Source organism: Myotis nattereri (assembly GCF_964212035.1).
Source record: "Myotis nattereri genome assembly, chromosome: 2".
In the NCBI taxonomy this organism is placed as follows: domain Eukaryota; kingdom Metazoa; phylum Chordata; class Mammalia; order Chiroptera; family Vespertilionidae; genus Myotis; species Myotis nattereri.
This window is the reverse complement of record NC_138076.1, coordinates 186,665,978-186,684,127: the sequence shown is the minus strand read 5'-3', so window position 1 is coordinate 186,684,127 and position 18,150 is coordinate 186,665,978. Positions and strand designations below refer to the sequence as shown.

The 18,150-nt window shown below is 36.7% G+C and overlaps 1 protein-coding gene across 1 annotated transcript in view; it reads left to right on the top strand.

Annotated features, from left to right (window-relative positions):
* PIK3C2G (phosphatidylinositol-4-phosphate 3-kinase catalytic subunit type 2 gamma) overlaps positions 1-18,150 on the top strand; it is a 283,175-nt gene that overhangs the window by 120,009 nt on the left and 145,016 nt on the right. Inside the window, exons 17-18 of the mRNA XM_081084139.1 lie at positions 7,878-7,971; positions 11,540-11,634. Coding sequence (XP_080940265.1) covers positions 7,878-7,971; positions 11,540-11,634 — 189 coding nt within the window. The remainder of the gene's footprint in view (positions 1-7,877; positions 7,972-11,539; positions 11,635-18,150) is intronic.

The window sequence follows — 18,150 nt, the reverse complement described above, 5'->3', positions numbered from 1 at the left end:
TCTAATATGGTAATGATTAGCAGCTATAACCCACATAAACAAAAACTCTTTGGAATCTCCCCTAATTTTTAAATGTGTAATGGGTCCTGAGACCAAAAATAGGATGACGTCTGTTATACAGCAAACCTGAACCTCCGGTCGGTTTCTAGGTGCAATTTGAGCCAAGTTACCTAGAAACTTACTGTTTTTCCTTTTCTGCCCATGTGAGGATTACCACTGCAACTGGCCCCTCCTCTGGGCTCTCAACTCCTCTTTACAGTGCTGACAAATACAGAGTTGATATTTTCCTGAAGTTCTTTTGAAAGATATTTATCTTGAAGTTGCTTTAATTTTACTTAATTTTTCACCGTTTGAAATTTTTTGCCACATAACTTAGATCTCTTTTATTAAGTTTTACAATACTGATCTTCAAGGAGTACTTTTTCTTCCTGTCTGAATATCCTTAATAGACAATTGACTGTGTGCAATTTTTAGGTCATTCCTTAACAATCATTCTATAAAGTTATATTTATCTTAGTTATAGTATAAAGTCTTTTTACAAATTCCCAAAACTCTATTATTAGCTCAATTCATAGGCAACTAAGCCCTGAATATGTAGAAGCACTGCTCACAAAACTCCTGTAAAACTGAATAGTAAGCCAGCCAGTCCAATGCTTTGCTTTTGACCATAATTCAGACACGCTTGGGGAAACTAAATTAGGTAACATAAAATTGCTGAAATGAACATTTAAAAATGATTAATATTCTTAAAGAAGTGAGTATTTCACTTGAACTCTTATTTAGCCTAAAATTTTTTTCATTATAAATAAAAATTTATTGCACTTGATGTAATCTCTTCCCCAACAAGTAATGGAATTTTATTGACCTTGTATTTGTTTTTAATCCTCACTCAATAATATGGTTTTTAAAAATTTATTATTTTAGAGAGAGAGGAAAGGAGAGAAAAACATCAATATGAGAAATAAACCTCAATTTGTTGCCTCCCATACGTGCCCTGACTAGGGATTGAACCTGCAACCTAAGTATGTGCTCTGACCAGGAATCAAACTGGCAACCGTTTGGTTTACAGGATGACACTCCAACCAACTGAGCCACCTTGCCAGGGCTGTCCTTATCTCTTTGTAATTGATCAAACTAGATAAGTATCCATTTATTACATTGTAAATCATCTATTTTCTGATTGATTATAAGGAAATCTTTTATAACTGTGAATAAATGATACCTGGTTGATATCAGCCTGATGAATCTTCTAACAGTAATTTTGCTTCTTCTCCAGACTCAAGGGGTAATGTCCCTGCCTAGAGTAATTACAGTAACAAAGTGATCAGAATAGTTAAGGGGTGGTACCTGGTTTATTGGTAGGAATTACATGTATTTTTCAAACAAATCTGGTTGTTGGAAAGTACAGATACCTGGCTTGTGGAAAATTCAAAATAGGTTTCAGTGCTTCTGTTACATATGACATTTAAGTCTGTAAATATCACACCACAGTCAGAGAACTAATATCGGTGGCCCTCACCTTATTGAGGAGAGAGTTACTAAGCATGAAATGCCAACAGCTATTTCCCAAAAAGAATGTTTAAATAGTTTCAGACAACAGGACACAGACAGAATGCCAGGATTTGTAGGACATCTTTGTCCATTGACCTATAGCTAAGTTCAGAGCCCTGAAAAGGCATTAAACATAAATTCTGCAGAGGCAAAGATCTCTTTTGGGCCTATTATGTTAATGGAATATTCTAAGTCAACTTAAAAATATAATTCTTATTCTTTCACACAATGATTTGCATTCTTAAAAGGACATGTAGTTGGGAGCTTCCTTCTAGTATTAACAAATTTTCCATTAGTAATATACTGGTGGCCCAGTGCACGGATTTGTGCAGATTGAAAGAAAATTAATTAGAAGGTGGCTGGTGGGGCAGGACTGGGTGAGATGGGCTAGACACACCCTGCAGCCAACCTCCTGTGGTCCCTACCTGGCCAGTGCACCTGGGGCAGTGCCGCAGCTCAAAAGGTGTCTATGGTCACTGCAGCTCAGCAGTAAACCATATTCGGGGCCGACAGTGCCCCAGCAGCAACATAACCCATGGCCAAAGGTGGAATCACACGGCCCTGCGAGGAATCCTCTCTGGTTCCGGGGTATGTCACCTGAGAACCACCGCTGCCAAGTCACTGAAGCTTGGCAGCTCCTGCATTGAGTGTCTGCCCCCAGGTGGTCAGTGCACATAATACCTACCGGGCTGGTCAGTCACTTAGCCTTTTATATACATAGATTTTCAGAGTAAGTTGAATGGCTGGGCTTTTAAAATTATTTTGAGTAACTGATAAACTTTAAGCTTAAAAAAGAAAACTATAGTTATCCCATGAAACTTCCACTCAGATATTTGGTATTAAAATTTTGTTCCTTCATACACATTTTTCATAATGTTTTATATCAAGCATGTCAAACTCACAGTGCATGGACCACATGCAGCCCACAACGAATATTTTTGTGGCCCAGCCAATATAACGGTATGTAAGAAACGTTTTAATAAAAATTTTGTAACTTAATTTTTACAATATCCTGCTATACATAATTATTAATAACGAACTACAACATTTGCTAATGACTGATTACTATAATCGTGTTGAATTCATTTCCCTTATGCGCCTTACGTGCAGGCGCACCATTTCTCTCCAAATAATACCAGCAGCGAATATTTTAGCAGCCGATTGCCACGTCATTAGTCTTGTGCTGACTCGTTTGGTGTGCGCAACAGGAAATATTTCACTTTTGGAGAACAATAAAAATAGGTTTATTTGCATTACGCTTATTAATTTGTGCAGTTATTCAGTGTCTGGTAAGTTAATGTTCAAGAAAAAAATATTAATTTTTATTAAAATGTTCTATTATTTTATGCTAATGATTACTCATTTACTTCAGCCTTTTGTATTCAGTATGTCTCTATCGAAATAAACCTATATTTCTATGAAAACTGAAGCTTTTGTTCTTTTGTGGCCCACATAAATTAAACCTTGTTTATTTGTCCCGTGTTAGCTTTTGAGTTTGGCATGCTTGTTTTATATCATTAAATATTCATTTAATATTTTAATGACTGCATATGTTCTATTGCCTGGTCATTGATATTTAACTTTTTATTTTTAGACATTTCTATCATTGCCAGTTTTGCATATATGCACATATTCTCACCCACATTTCTGATTATTTTCTTAGGATAAATTCCCCAAAGTAAAATTGCTAGAAAAAGAATAAGCACATTTTAAAGATTTCTTTTTTAATTCATGTTGCTATATATTGCCAGCAATGTATGAAAAAGCCCATTTCCCAGGAACTTCACTAACTCTGCCAGTCTCTTTTAATGTGGCCAGCTCTTTCTAAAATAGTCAAATGCGAGTTATATTTGGATGTGCTTTAATGCTGTTAGGCCTTAGTCACATCTCAGGATGTCATGTGGTTAGTTTCTTAGCAATTTCGCTCCCAATTTCTTTCTGAACTTCAAACAACAGTAGCGAATAAAAGATACATCCCTTTCCATTAAGGTGCAAAATCATTCTTTCCAGCATTTGTACATATTGATACAAATATATAATTTTTCTTTTGGATTATACTATGCAGATGTCATGAGGTTGTGAGGTATTTTTTGGAGGTGGGGAGGTTGTTCCTGAAGGAGTCTGAAAAAACATACATATTATTTTTTCACTGTCTTCAGATTTGTTTTTCTCTTACCAAGTGAATGGGGAGGAGGGGAAACCTAGAATTTATATAAATGGTGTTTGTGGAATTATACCTATTGCTATCTATGTAAATTAGAGCACAGCAAAAAATAAAAGGGACTTCATAATATGATTTTATTTATTATATTATAATCAATGCATGTCTGAAGAATGGTACTAAATCCTAGGCATAAAAATAGAAGATGAAACAATCCTTATTCTCAGTTGATTTATTCACTAGTTGAGGAATGATGATACATCTATAAAAAGGTAAACCCTAATGCACACTAGCATATCCTAAGTGGCCATGGAGTCATCTAGTAAATGGCCCTAAGAGTCCAGAAAATTGATGACTAAAGATTGGGATCCTTATCTTAAGAGTATTTGGTCCAGATTTTGAATGAGGAATAGAACTTTAAGAAGAAAAAGGAGGATATTCCCAGTGAAAGTTGCAGTGCTCACAGTTGCGAGAATTCACATGGCATTTTCAGAGTAAAAATATCATCCCAGTGAGCCAGAGCAGTTTATGCAGTATTACAGGAGTGGAAAAATCTGAAGTGTTCAGCTGGCCTTGAGTATTTACATGGGCCTGAAAGAGACACAGTGGAAGTAGCAAACCATTCAATGTTTTATGACAAATAAGTGTACAAATAAATTAAGAAATTTTATAAGATATTACTATGAAAAACTTTTGTACCAGCAAGAGATAATTATTGCCTAGACTAGACAGCTGCAGAAGAAACGAAAATCAGGCATGATGAATAGAATAGAACAGAAAAGCCAACAGAACTTAGCAACTAATTAGATATCAAGATAAAAGGTCATTAGCAACTCCACAAACTTTTACTCATCTGTGCAAACACTAGAATTAATGAATGAATGAGCCGGCCTTCAACCATGTGCATAATATGAAACCTCATAGGAAAGGACATGATCAACTCTACAGGTACACAAAGTGGCTATCACAGCTTTGCAGGTAAATTGATGCTTGAGCTTTGACTACAATGATGAATAGAATTTCGCCAGATGGAAAGGAGGAAAAAATTTAATGAGAAGGACATACAGAGGGGAAGTATCTCACAGTTTTAGACCTACATGATTGGAAAAAGATGATAACACAGACTACAAATGAAAAGTCTGGAAGTAGAGATGTTCGAGGTGGAAAGACAATTCATTCAGTTTGGATATTCTTCAAACAAATATGTAGAGCATGCCCACCAATCTGTAAGCATTGGGGACATATCAATGAACAAATCAGGCAAAAAAAAAAATCTGATTTCATGGAGTTTACACTTTAGTATTTGGAAATAAATACATAATTAGAGGTATAGTAGTCATCAAAGAGTTTTGTTTTTGCTACTTTTCATTTTTTGTTGTTATTCATATCAATAAGATAACATAGGCACACAAGAAAGCCTGGCTGACTTATCTGACTTAAGTCATCACTTAAGGCAACAAAATGTACCAAGCAACTATTCCCTCTAAGGCTTCACATGTCCTCACACTGACCTTGATGCCCGCAAGCTTCAGACAAATGGTTTAGAAATTGAGAGCAATAAATTAGAGTGAATCACATTTAGTTAGGAGAAAATGAAGTCTTAGTGTGCTAAAACCAGCTCACCGTCCTCTAGCTTTGCATTTTTATTACACTCTTTCTGCTCTCCAGCTGTTTTTGATGCTACACTGAGATCTTCCGACCTTTGTGGTACTTCTTGAGATGCGTCCGCACGACAGTTCTCACTAGGTCTCATTGCCAGAATGTTCAAAGAAAGATAATTATTGGAACTGTATTTGCAGGTCAGAAACAAGGGTTTTGAGTGAATAGCCTTGCAAGTGAAATTCTTGTTGTGATTAAAATGCTCAGTTTAAATGAAGGAAAAATATGTAACCTGTTTAAACATTACATTTCAAACCATTGTTAAGGAGAGTTGAGAGATACTGAGTAATACCATTTTTTCCTTTACACTGGAGCTGCATGGCATTCATTTCACCCTTCAGTAACCTCATATGCTGAACAAAGGCTGGATATTAAAGACTTTAAAGCTTTCTGACCTCCCCAGTATTGGGAGCCAAGCTTCAAAGTTCTTACCTGACAGATTGAAAAAAAATCATGCAAAGTGATTCAGGGGTTTTGTTTATTTGTTTATTCATTTCTCTGTTTTTCAATGAGTTACTATAAATAGCCCTTGGAATTTTAAATTATGCCTATTTTTCCTGAAAATGTATTTATTTACAATTAATTGTTCTAATCAAAGCTCAGTTCTTTTTAAACATGTCAAAGCAGTATGTCAAAATCTTGTCAAAGCAAGATGGTGCCAAAACTTATCTCTAGGCACTTCCAGGCGCTTGGAGGTAATTGCATCTAACTCCTCTGATGGAACAAGATAATGGCAACCTGAGGAGCCCATTTGAGGATAAATTGTATTTGAAACAGGGTTTCAAATGCTAAATACCTCCATAAATTTAGTTCAATAACACACATTTATTAAGTGTCTAATGAGTGCTAAATCTTACCACAGGCATGTGCAGTCCTAAAATGAATAAGGTACAGTTTCCCTCAAGAACTCCTGTTCTAGTAAGAGTTAGCCTTATTAAATTATTTTTATTTATTATAAAGTACTTTAGATTTCTAATTTTCATTATGATCTGGCCAAACTCATCCAAATGTATTCCATTAGTAATCATATAAACTATCCGGTCTCCAGCTGGTAATACTTTATTTAATAAATGCATGGCTAAATTATAAGCAAAGATTTGCATACTATTTTAGAAAAGATGTTAGATGTCCTATTATTATCGCAGAAATGTGTGTATGGCCTTTGTTGCTAGTGGGAGTGGGATTCCTGGGGTACTGCTGAAATAAGCATTCCAGAGGCCCCCACGGGAGAATGAGATGTGGTAGAAAGCTTTATTTTCATGCAATTACATCCCTCGGTTTCTAAAGTCCCATTTCCCTTAATCCAGTCCTAGAAGATGTGCAGCTGGGGATTTGTGGAGAGCGGCTACAGCATTTGGACAGGTTCAAGCCTCGGACTGAGAGGGAACTGTCCTCTCGTGGCAAAGCCACGTGCAAGTCCCAGTTTGGAGGGCAAAGCCTGCCCAGCACAATTATAGCCAAAGGCTATAGTTGTAAGCTTGACTGTATAGTCTGAACCTGTGGTCTCAGTTGGCTAAGTGAGGTGGGCTGCGGGAGGTGCGCCAAAACAAAGCAGGTGCATATAACTGAGTAGATTCGAAACCCACAAGAACATTGTAAACATCTTGACCACGCCCTTACTTTGCCTCATGGAATCTGGCTATAAAATAAAGACTCAGCTTGCAGGCTGTGGCACTGTCTCTCCATCTGAGAGCAGCGTCCCACCTAGCCCCAGCTTTATTCTCTTGTCTGTCTTCTTTAATCCTTCACCACCACCCCCTCAGGTTCACCCTAACCATGGTGAGTGTGCCACATATGGCGCCTGAACAGGGATTCAGCAGAGCTAAAAGCAAAGCCAGTGTCCGGAGTTTCCATTCCATGGATGGAGCTGGGTCCCATGTAGCATCAGACTAGTTGTCGTCCACTTGTTCATTGTGTATGGGGACCACATGGTTGTGAGCCATATGGGTGAATGCAGGGGACCCAAGAGAGCACATCCCTGCAACAAGAGTCATGAGAATCTTAGGCAAACCAGGAGAGAGAACTTCTTTGCTTAAGGGTTTAAGTATGTCCTATCTTCCCATGCTTGCAGTGGCCAGGCCTACTCTGGCCAATGACCTATTCCCAAGTCTGACTGACAGGTAAGTATCTTCCCTATGCCACCCAGACTTTTCTGGGCATGCCTATTAATATTTGGCCTTCCCTTTGCTCCTTTCCAGTTATTAATAATTAGATTCATTACAATGGTATCACTATTATCCACATTTTATAGACAAGAAAGCTGGAAGGGGATCTAACTTAAACTCAAGTTTCCAAAATCTAGTCAAAAGGACTTTCTACTGCAATTGACATGGTATATAGAATACAGAAAAATAATTATTTGGTACTAATAGTCATCTTAATTGATTGTGGGACCATTATTTTATTTTATGCACTGAGGATGAAATTTGTTCTCTGTTTCCCTGATATTTTTCATGTATTATTCCATACCATTCACTGCTTAATAAATATATTTCCTTTGTATTAGTTTTCCAGATCAAGAAATTCGTAAAGTGGCAGTTCAGCAATTAGACAACCTCCTGAATGACGAACTACTGGACTATCTCCCACAGCTAGTTCAGGTAAGAACAACAGAGCTGCCAAGCAATTCCAGGATTTTAGCTAACAATTGCCTTTCAGTGTTTCTGATGAATCAACAATAGACTACTTGAAGTGCTATTGCAGTTTGGCCAGCCAAAGGGAGAAATTATGGCTCAAATGTCAACATGGGTAACCGCAGACATTCTCTAGCCAAAACTCATACAGTTACAAAAAAGGTATGTAAAAGCCAAAGAGGATTTTTTAAAAGCAACTGCGCTTATTAATTAAACTGGGGAAAAATAAATATGCTTGTGATTAAATCTTTTTTACCTATGTAAATTAAGTTAATAAGTGTTATATAAGTAATACCCTTTTGCTAGCCAGATCCTCAGAATTTTGTATTTCTTGCCTTTCCCTTAGAGCAGTGGTTCTCAACCTTGGCTGCACATTAGAATCCCCTGGGAATCTTTTTAAAATCCTGATTTCTGGGCCTCATCCTCCGGAAATTCTGTTTCTTTGTTACTAATGTTGTGGCCCCACCCCATAACAAAGAAACAGAATTTCCGGAGGATGAGGCCCAGAAATCAGGATTTTAAAAAGATTCCCAGGTGATTCTAATGTGCAGCCAAGGTTGAGAACCACTGCCTTAGAGTATTCTAAATTGATTATAATTCTTATAAAAGTAGCATTTATAATTTATAATTTAGGGAGTTCCTAAATTTTTCGTACAGGGAATATATTTTAGTGACAGAATCAAATATTACAATGTTGTTGGACTAATTTTAGAAAAAAACATGAACTTACCTAGAAATATAAGCAATTATACATTTTACAAATGACCCTGTAAATGACTGAATATCTAAACTACAAACAATATTTTTTTCCAAGTTGACTATATACTGAATGCTGAATGGATCTAAAATAGTGGTCTTTATGTTTTTTGCCTTTGTTTGTTTGTTGTTGTTTTTTAAACACTCAGGTGTTTTTTATCTTAAAGGCCAGGTTGTAGTTACAAGCTATTTTAAATGCCAGATTCCTTCACTTTTAAACATTTAAGATAGGAAACTCTGAACCTGATGGGGGATGCCTGTATTATTAAGCTGGAAAACCATATTACTTTGCAAAAATAATATGCATTCCTTTGAAGACTACATAGAGAGTTGGTTTTGAAAAAAACTCTACCATATCATTACTTATATTAATCCTTATAGTTTTACTTCCCTAGATTTGCCAGGATACTATAGAGAAAATAAAGATTAATTAAACTTGTAGAAATATCATTCATCTTACAGCTCCTGAGTATAGGCATCATGTTATATCTCACCCAACTAAAAAAAGTAAGTTTTTACAAAAGTTAAGATTAAGCCCATTTGAAAGCCCCAATCTGAATCAACACACTTGGCAACAGGAATATCACTGAGAGCCATACACCTGCAAATCCAAATTCTTCAGACAAGGTGCACATGGAATCCAGCATAGCAAAAGCACAGAGGTACAATTAGGTAAAGTTTTAATGATTTCCTAATTAAAAGTGAATATTGTAAAATATTTTGAGGTGGCCAAGAAGTGTATAATGTGGCTATAAAATAAATAAAAACTGGAAAGAATTTTAAAAACATTTGTTGTGACCCTACCTGGTTTGGCTCAGTGGATAGAGTGTCAGGCTATGGACTGAAGGGTCCTGGGTTTGATTCCACTCAAAGGCATGTACCTCAGTTCCAGGCTCGATCCCTGAGCCTGGTCAGGGCATGTGCAGGAGGCAACCACGTGATGTGTCTCTCCCACATCGATGTTTCTCTCTCTCTCCCCCTCCTTTCTGCTCTCTCTAAAAATCAATGGAAAAATATCCTCAGGTGAAGATTAATAAAAACAATAAACAAATAAAAACATTTGTTGTGGAGTTTGTCCTTAAACTTCCATGCTCTGACCTGATTTTAAAACTTTCCAAGATATAAAGAAATTGTACCCTATTGATCACTCTCTGAAATCATGTCATTTCATGTGTTGTCTTGTTAGAAGTACAAAGGCTATATTAAAGCAATAAAAAAAGATTCTATGATCATAATGAAAATAGAAGGTATGCTTCATAGCTAGAAATCAAATAAGATACAGACCCAGGTAATACAACACACAGGTCATAACCTTGCAGGTAGGTTCATGATAATATGATATGTATAGGCACCAGAAAAAGTGCCTATATCTTAGACGATGAGGCAGGATTTAGGGGGAAATTGTACCAGTAGACAGAGCAAAGCAGAAAGTTTGGAAACAAAGAAGGCAATTCAAGATCAACAAGTAATTATTGGGTTCAAGAAGAAATAATGGGGAAGCCTAAAGAGAAAGCTGAAAACAGAAACATGGAAATAAATTCCGAGGCATCTCTTCTGCTCATATGCTGATAGGATATGCTCACTATTAGGGCATTAACATAACCCAGTTTTAGCAAGTAAGTTAACGAAGGTCATAGCTACAGTTTAAGACAACATACATTATGGTTGTTAGGCATTCAGACAGCTACCGGAGTTTATGCAAATGTGCTAAAATCATCTTCTGTGAAATCACCCTCACTCCTTAGGAATTCATAAACTTTCTCATCCTTGGGGATAGTGGGCATATCAAGGTGGTTCTTCAGGCATGTGTGTGAATGAATGATGTACAACTTTTTTTCTGCTGTCTGTACTGTGGTACAAAACCTGGCTTAAACTTTGAGTGTGGTGTGTGTGTGTGTGTGTGTGTGTGTGTGTGTGTGTGTGTGTGAAAGAGAGAGAGAGAGAGAGAGAGAGAGAGAGAGAGAGAGAGAGAGAGAGAGGTAACTTACTGAACAACTAAAGTTAGAAGTCTTGCCTCTCAAGCAGGAAAGAATATTTTTCTGAAGAGAACCTGGTTTTCATTTCTGCAAAATATTCATATTCCTGGGACCATACTGGGGCCCAGGCACTGACTGCTCTTGGTGAGACCCCTGCACAGTGCAGATGGAGGTCTGGGTAGGTCTCTAAGGATATCAAGGGCTGCATCGTGGTCTGTATTTTCCTCCAGGTTGAGTATCCTAGAAAACCTGAGTTGTTCACAGTAGAGAAGAGGGAAAGAATTTGGGAATGTGTGAGTTACAGTGGCAACAATCATCTTTCAAACCTATATGTAAAGCTTCAAGGTCTGCAGGTTGATTCTGATATATCAGTTGGTGATTTCAGTTAAGGCTTTGGGCGTGCATTAATTACATCTCCAAAGGGATAGAAATATCTATTGCCTCATAATGCCATTTCTATATCCAGAGCATTGTTCGTCATATTAGATTTTTGTGCCAGGACTCTCCTCCTAGGCATTGTTGAATTCTACCAGCCACCTGCTCTCATTTATTACCTGTGATACTAAAGCATGCATAAGGGAAGGAAACAAGACTGCACACACCTAAACTGTGTGATCTGTGTGTGTGCTGTGATTAGTTATGCACCAGCAAATAAAGCTATCAACATGTATTATTACCGTTTTGTTAAAATGTTTATGACATTTTCCCTGGTCTTTTCTCAAGCCTCTTAAGTCCTTCTGTATTCTGCTATAATTTTATTACTGAGACAAACAAGAGTAAAGTGGTTCTCTCTCTCACTTCAGGCTATCAAGTTTGAATGGAACCTTGAAAGTCCGCTAGTGCAACTCCTATTACACCGCTCATTGCAAAGCATCCAGATTGCCCACCGTCTTTACTGGTAAGACTAGCTAAGATAGGATATGATGCCTTTTTAAGAAGTAGAATATTCCTTGACCTTGTAATTGATATAAACCTCCAGTTAAAATTCAGCCAAATTTGAATATTTATCAAGGTTATTTGTATTTATGGACATAACTGTCATCTTCAAAATCTTCCTTCTGTACTGTTGCTGATGTTTAAATCCAATATAAATATTAAATTTAAACAATACCTTTCCTATAGCTTTAAATCACAAAGGAGATTTTTCAGTCATATCTGCTAATTGGGAGATTTCAATGTAAAATATAGTTATAAAGCTGTGGATGTTTTGGAATAACATGGTTTAAAAGTAATTTCTATACAATATTAGTTATAAACAGTAGGATCTAAAGGTCAACATATACTCTTTCTGTATACTCTTCTTAGGGCACTAAATTTTTCCTCAAGCATACATTTGAAATATTATTGGAGAAACAGACATTTTAGAGATATCAGAATTTCTCCCAACATCACATACTCTTGATCTTATTGAACATGATGTGCTTTGGATGCTATTCCTCTACCCTTTCTTTCATTCCTAAATTTGCACATTCAATTTCATAGCCAAAATAAGGATAATTACAAGTTTTAATGACCTAAGGAAGAAATTGGATGTATCTTTTGCCCTTACATATGTATGGCAGGCATCGTTTACTGGCTTCAATTGGTAGTGAAAAACTTTACTTAATGAAAACAAAAGGAAGTTAATATCATTTTTAGTAACATTTTTTCTGCTTCAAAAAAGTTACTCATGTTAACATTACTCTTCCCATGAAAATGACTCAACTATTTCATAGCAAAGCGGAGATAGCATGTTTGGTTTGATATTCATTTTCATTTTAAATGCCCAATATAAAAAGCAGAGCATTTTTCCCTAGTGTGTCAGTATAATGAGGCATTAGACACATTGACCAGCAGTGGATCCCTCACTGAATAGACTCTTGTCAAGCTCTGAATGAACTCTTATTCCCTTCAGTTTTTCAGTCACCTACTGTGGTGCTAAGGGAAGTTATGTGAATACACTTGGTGATGTTCTGCTATCATATTAAAGCTTGAACTCAATTAAACTTAATGTTTACTTCTCTTAAAACTTTACTCTTCCCTTGTTTTAACCTGTGTTCATTCAAATGAAAGCATATTAAAAAGTAACATGATATCATCTTTCAATGATGATATCATTGAAATTTTAAATCATTGTTAAATCAGATAACAATCTTGATTTAAATATTTTAATGAAGATGTAAAAGTATATAAAATGTAATTTTTAAAAGACATTTTTAAAAATAGAATAAAATATTAAAGACTTATACTAGCTAGCACATTGATTGCTATAATACTAGTGCCACCTTAGTAAGTTCTTCATCTGTTAAAGTGGTGTGAAAAGTTGAGTCATTTGAAAGGTAACAATGAGTGCAAACAAAGAGGTAAATCAATGTCATACTTGCAAGTTCACAGTCAATACAATCATGTCACTGTTTCCAAAGAAGCAAGGAAGAAAGTCTTTCTAAGTATAAATCTCACCCTATGAAAAAGAGTAAGAACAATAACAAAGCCCATTTCTCCTCTCACTAGTTTAAGAAGAGAGTAAGATGGAAGGAATAGAAAAGAAGATAAGTTATAAATGAACTGCTTATTTTTCAATGCTTAATTGGTAAGAATATGGAAAAGGAAAACAAAGGAAGATTTAAAAATAACTACTTCTTTTTAAAACTTAAAGAAAAATTAAGAGTCAAGCAAATATACTAATCATGAAATAAAATTCCTTATATTAAAGCACATCTTCAAGTACATATGCTCTGTGCCATATATTTATGGCATCATGTTTAGGGAATATTTGTGTGTAGAAAGTTTAGTTAAAGCTTTAAAGATGAAGCTCAAACCTAGCATGATACACTTTAAAAAATTCTCAATATATCTTTCTTTAATTAAAAAAAAAAGCAATGCCTTATAGTAATAACTTAAGAAGGTGGAGATCTGTCAGCCATCAGTTTAATAATTTTGTTTCCTATTTGAATGAGCTACCACTTTCTCAGAGTCAGCATATTTAACACTAAACCCAACATCTTGGATTCATCTTGGCCAGGTCTTGTATTCTTCTCTGGATCTTCCCTGTTTCCCATTATCATGTCCAATTATTCACCAAGATCCATAACTCTATACCTCCTCAATAACTCTCCCCACATCCAGTACTTCCACTGCCCCTGATCAGAAGGTTGCCTTATTAGATCCTGAATTGTGAATAAATAGGCTTAGACAGAAAACCATCTTAATGCTTAGCATCATTGTGTGTGGTCTTCCTGAAAAAAGAAATTGACTTGGAGTTACTGCACGTCTCCTCCACTAAAAGGGTGAATGTAGGATGACTTGCCCCTATTTTTCATGGAAAGGGAGTTAATAATAAGCTTTGGATTTGTAAGATTTAAGTCCTAAATCCTAGTTGTCAAAAAGGTGGCTTAAAAGGTGGCTATAATTGGGAACTATAACATTTTGGGTTCATATCTAGGAGACCACTCTCCTCATCATATAACAATTAATTATAGAAGCTTAAACTCAAGGCCCCTTTCCATTTTGGATAGGAAACAATTTAACTGATAGTGAGATATCGGGTTTAATAGGGTCCCCATAAAAGCTATCCACATATCCACAGGAACTTGTAAATTCGACCCGATTTAGGAAAAGGATCTTTGAAGATATAATTAAAATAAATATATTGAGATTATATTAACCTAGATTATCAGGGTGTGTCATAAACCCATTGACAAGTGTTATAAGAAACAGAAGAGAAGACACACACAGAGAATGGGCCATGTGGAGATGGAGGCAATGATTGGGGTGATGCATTGGAAGCCAAGGAATGTCTAGAGCCACCAGGAGCTGAGAAAGGCAAAAAATGCTTTCTCTTCTAGAGCCTTGAGAGGTAACACGCCCTATCTTTTTTTGTTGCTTGTTTGTTTTTGTTAATCCTCACCCTAGGATATTTTCCCTATTGATTTTTAGAGAGAATACAAGGGAGAGTGGAAGTGGAGATACAGAGAGATAGAAACATCAATATGAGAGACACATTGATAGGTTGCCTCTTGCACATGCCCCGAATGGGGCGTGGATAGAGCCTGCAACCTGGGTAAGTGGCCTTGACCAGAATCGAACCCACAACCCTTCAGTCTGCTCTAACCACTGAGAAAAACCAGCTAGGGTGCACACCCTTATCTTGATTTCAGATTCCTGGTCTCCCAAATGGTGAGAATAAATTTCTGTTGCTTAGGCCACCAGTTTGTGGTTATTTAGTGTGGCAGCCACAGGAAATTATAAAATAGGAAGAAAAGAGCTTGATGAAGGTCCCTGACTAGACTGGCTGTGATGTCACATCATGTGGGAAGCTTTCCCTGACCTCCTCCCCAGCCATCGCATGGGTTGATTACTGCTCCCACATCGTACCTCCGAATGTACTCTATGTGACTCTGTCAGAAGTCATGTCACACCAGCTTAACACTTCTACATCTCTGTCTACTTCCACACTTAGTCCATAGATTAGCTAATGGTAGTAACCATGTCATACTCTTCAGCATACTAATCCCACCAGGGTCTGAAATTCAGGAGATACTTTAAAAAAATATTATCAAAGTCATGAATCTATAAAAATTCTTTTAAGGCTCTCAGTATTTCCCCATGCCTGGAATCCCTAGTGCCTTCTCAAAGGCACTGTGGGTGCCTCAGCCAGATCCCCTCTACCTGACTGGTGCACCCATCTCATAGCTTCTATGACTATTGACTGCTACTTGACAACCCCCTCTTCTCTGAGAATTGTTCTCTGAAAGCATAGTCGCCTGGCCTGGGAGGTGAGAAATCCCCAATGTACATTCCAGAGCCTCCCCCAGATTAGATCAAGGCTAGACTCAACCTCCTCCTTGTTAACTCCATCCCCTCCCCTCTAATGCTTACTCTACTCCTTCACATGCTATTTCCTGAAGAGAACTCCTTCAGTAAATCACATGCACCTAAATTTCTCTCTCATAGTCTGTTCTAGGGAACCTGACCTAAGATAAACAATTATTTATTGAAGAAAAGAATTTAAATATGTGTTTTTAAAAATTGGAGCATCAGTATGCTGTGAAATGTATCATAAATGAAACAACAATATTTCAGTCTTTCATTCGCCTAATACTAACTCCAGTTGAATGAGCTCCAAGAGAGTCAAATTAAATCAAAATCTGTACAGTAGGGAACCTTTTATAGCATGGCTCCTTTATAAATTATTTCCTTCGAAGTGTGGGGACAGCTAGAGATAAAGATCTCATTTGAAAACTATTAAGTACAGCAATTTTTTTGTTTTATTAACTGATATATCACAAGCACCTAATATAGTACTTGCATTTGGCAAATAGTCAATAAATTACTATTGAATGCACGAATAGGATTTAGTTACCTGGGCCAAGCTGTGCCCATGCAGACTTATGACAGGAGGGGGCAGGAGAGGGCTGCTTGAGCAGTCAGTCCATCTGGGTTGATGCGAAACCAGAGCACATTCTGGAGACGGGCCCAATAAGGTAGTAGGCACGGAATCTCACCAGTGAAGTGAACACTGGACGGGAAGGGGAATGGGAGCAGAAACCAGGGACTAGCCTGAGTCAGAAGTGAAGGGTTTGAAGAACAAATTGACGCAGCAGTGTCTGCTGGACCAGTTGGGAGAACCACAGAGTGAATTAAGCCAATGGTGTCTGTCTCTGGTGCTAGGAGGCCTTTCCAAGGTGGCACCTGGTGTACAGGACCGTGTTCTGTAAGCCTTTCTATGCCAATCATAAAACTGAGGTGACACGAAATCTGCCCATTCATTTTCTGAACAGTATATCCTAAACTTTTTTATTTCTAGAATGGTGAGGTAGTTTCTCAAATCAGGGACAACTCAAAACAAAGCAAAATAATGTGGAAATTTTGAATCATGTCATTTGAAGGCATACATGTTCCTCTCATGCCCTCTATCTATCTATCTATCTATCTATCTATCTATCATCTATCTATCTATCTATCTATCTATCTATCTATCTATCATCTATCTATCTATGTATCCCCTGGTGCCTCATTAATGAGTCACTTATTATTTCTTCCCAGATGGTCTCTTCTAATATGAAAAAATATGTATATTGAGAACATAATACTGATGATGAATTAGTTGATCATTTGTTTATTTTTGTGACCAACATTGAGATGCCAAATATTGTTGAAATATTAAGGATAAAAGAGAATGGTCCTTGCCTCAATAAGCTCACAGGCTGACCACACATTAGCATCCAGGCAGAGGAAAGAACCCACTCACTCTCCGACAGGGACAAAGTAGATGGAAGGAACTGACAACACAGTCTGTCCACTTTACAGTTGTACCTATGACGCTTCCTAATGCAACTTGTAGGCAGAGAGGCAGGAATGGCCATTGGGAAATAAAAAAGCCTAAGTGTGTGCTCCCATTCTGTCAGAGTTAAATACTGATAAACGCGTCCGAAGGAATGCACAAAGGCGGTAGACCCTCTCTCTGCTTTGAGGTCTGACACTCTCCCTGTAGAAAGAGGGAAGAGCTGTACTTTAGAGAGTTATGCCTGGTGTAATGGAGCACACATGATACAGAATCAATAATAAAAGGATTTAAAGTCTCAATCCTTTACCTTCTAGAATCATTATATGCTACTAATTCACCTCTTTCTCTTCACAGTGTAATAAATAATACATATTGCTTCACTTTTTTGTAAGGGAAAGATATTTTTTGCTGTCATTTAATATTGATCTGTTATAATCATCTTTCACCCTGTTGTCCTCAGGAAAGTATACACCAGGTAAAATGCCTACAATGAGCAATTCACTAAGCTAACAGTAGCTGTTCTCTACCCCAGTCAACCTGAAAAAAAAGTGATGGATAGTTGTAAGAAAGTGTGCATTCTATGTAATAATTTGTAAAATCCATTAGCACAGTTTTCTAGTTAGTCATAATATGGGGATAGTTGTTTTTGTCTGTTTTATATCTAATTTATGTGGAAGAGGTTTTATGAAATTCCCTCAATAAAAAGATTTTTAAAAACAGAATATAATTTTTAAATTAATTTTCTAATATCATTTTAAGTCTTATTACTCCTATTACATACATATGAAAATAGAATCTGATACAAAGTTTCACCACAAATCCATGCAAAAGCCAGGAACAGAGGTCCACCTTAAATTTATTTCTAGTTTAAATTATTTTCCCTTCAAATTCTTCTATTTTGTTAAAAAAAAAGTGAAGAGTTATAAAAATGAACATTTTGTATATATGTACTGACCTTTAATGTTGAAATTTCAGAGGAAAAACTTAGCAACACACCTCAAATTTTACTAGGAAAAAAGGAAGGAAAAAGTCTTGGACCAGATCCGGCCTTTGGGAACTAAATTTTCTAATCCACTCTAGCAATTTTTCATTATAGCCACATGCAATTACATCCTTGCTTCCTTAGATAGTAATCTGGTTTCTCTATAA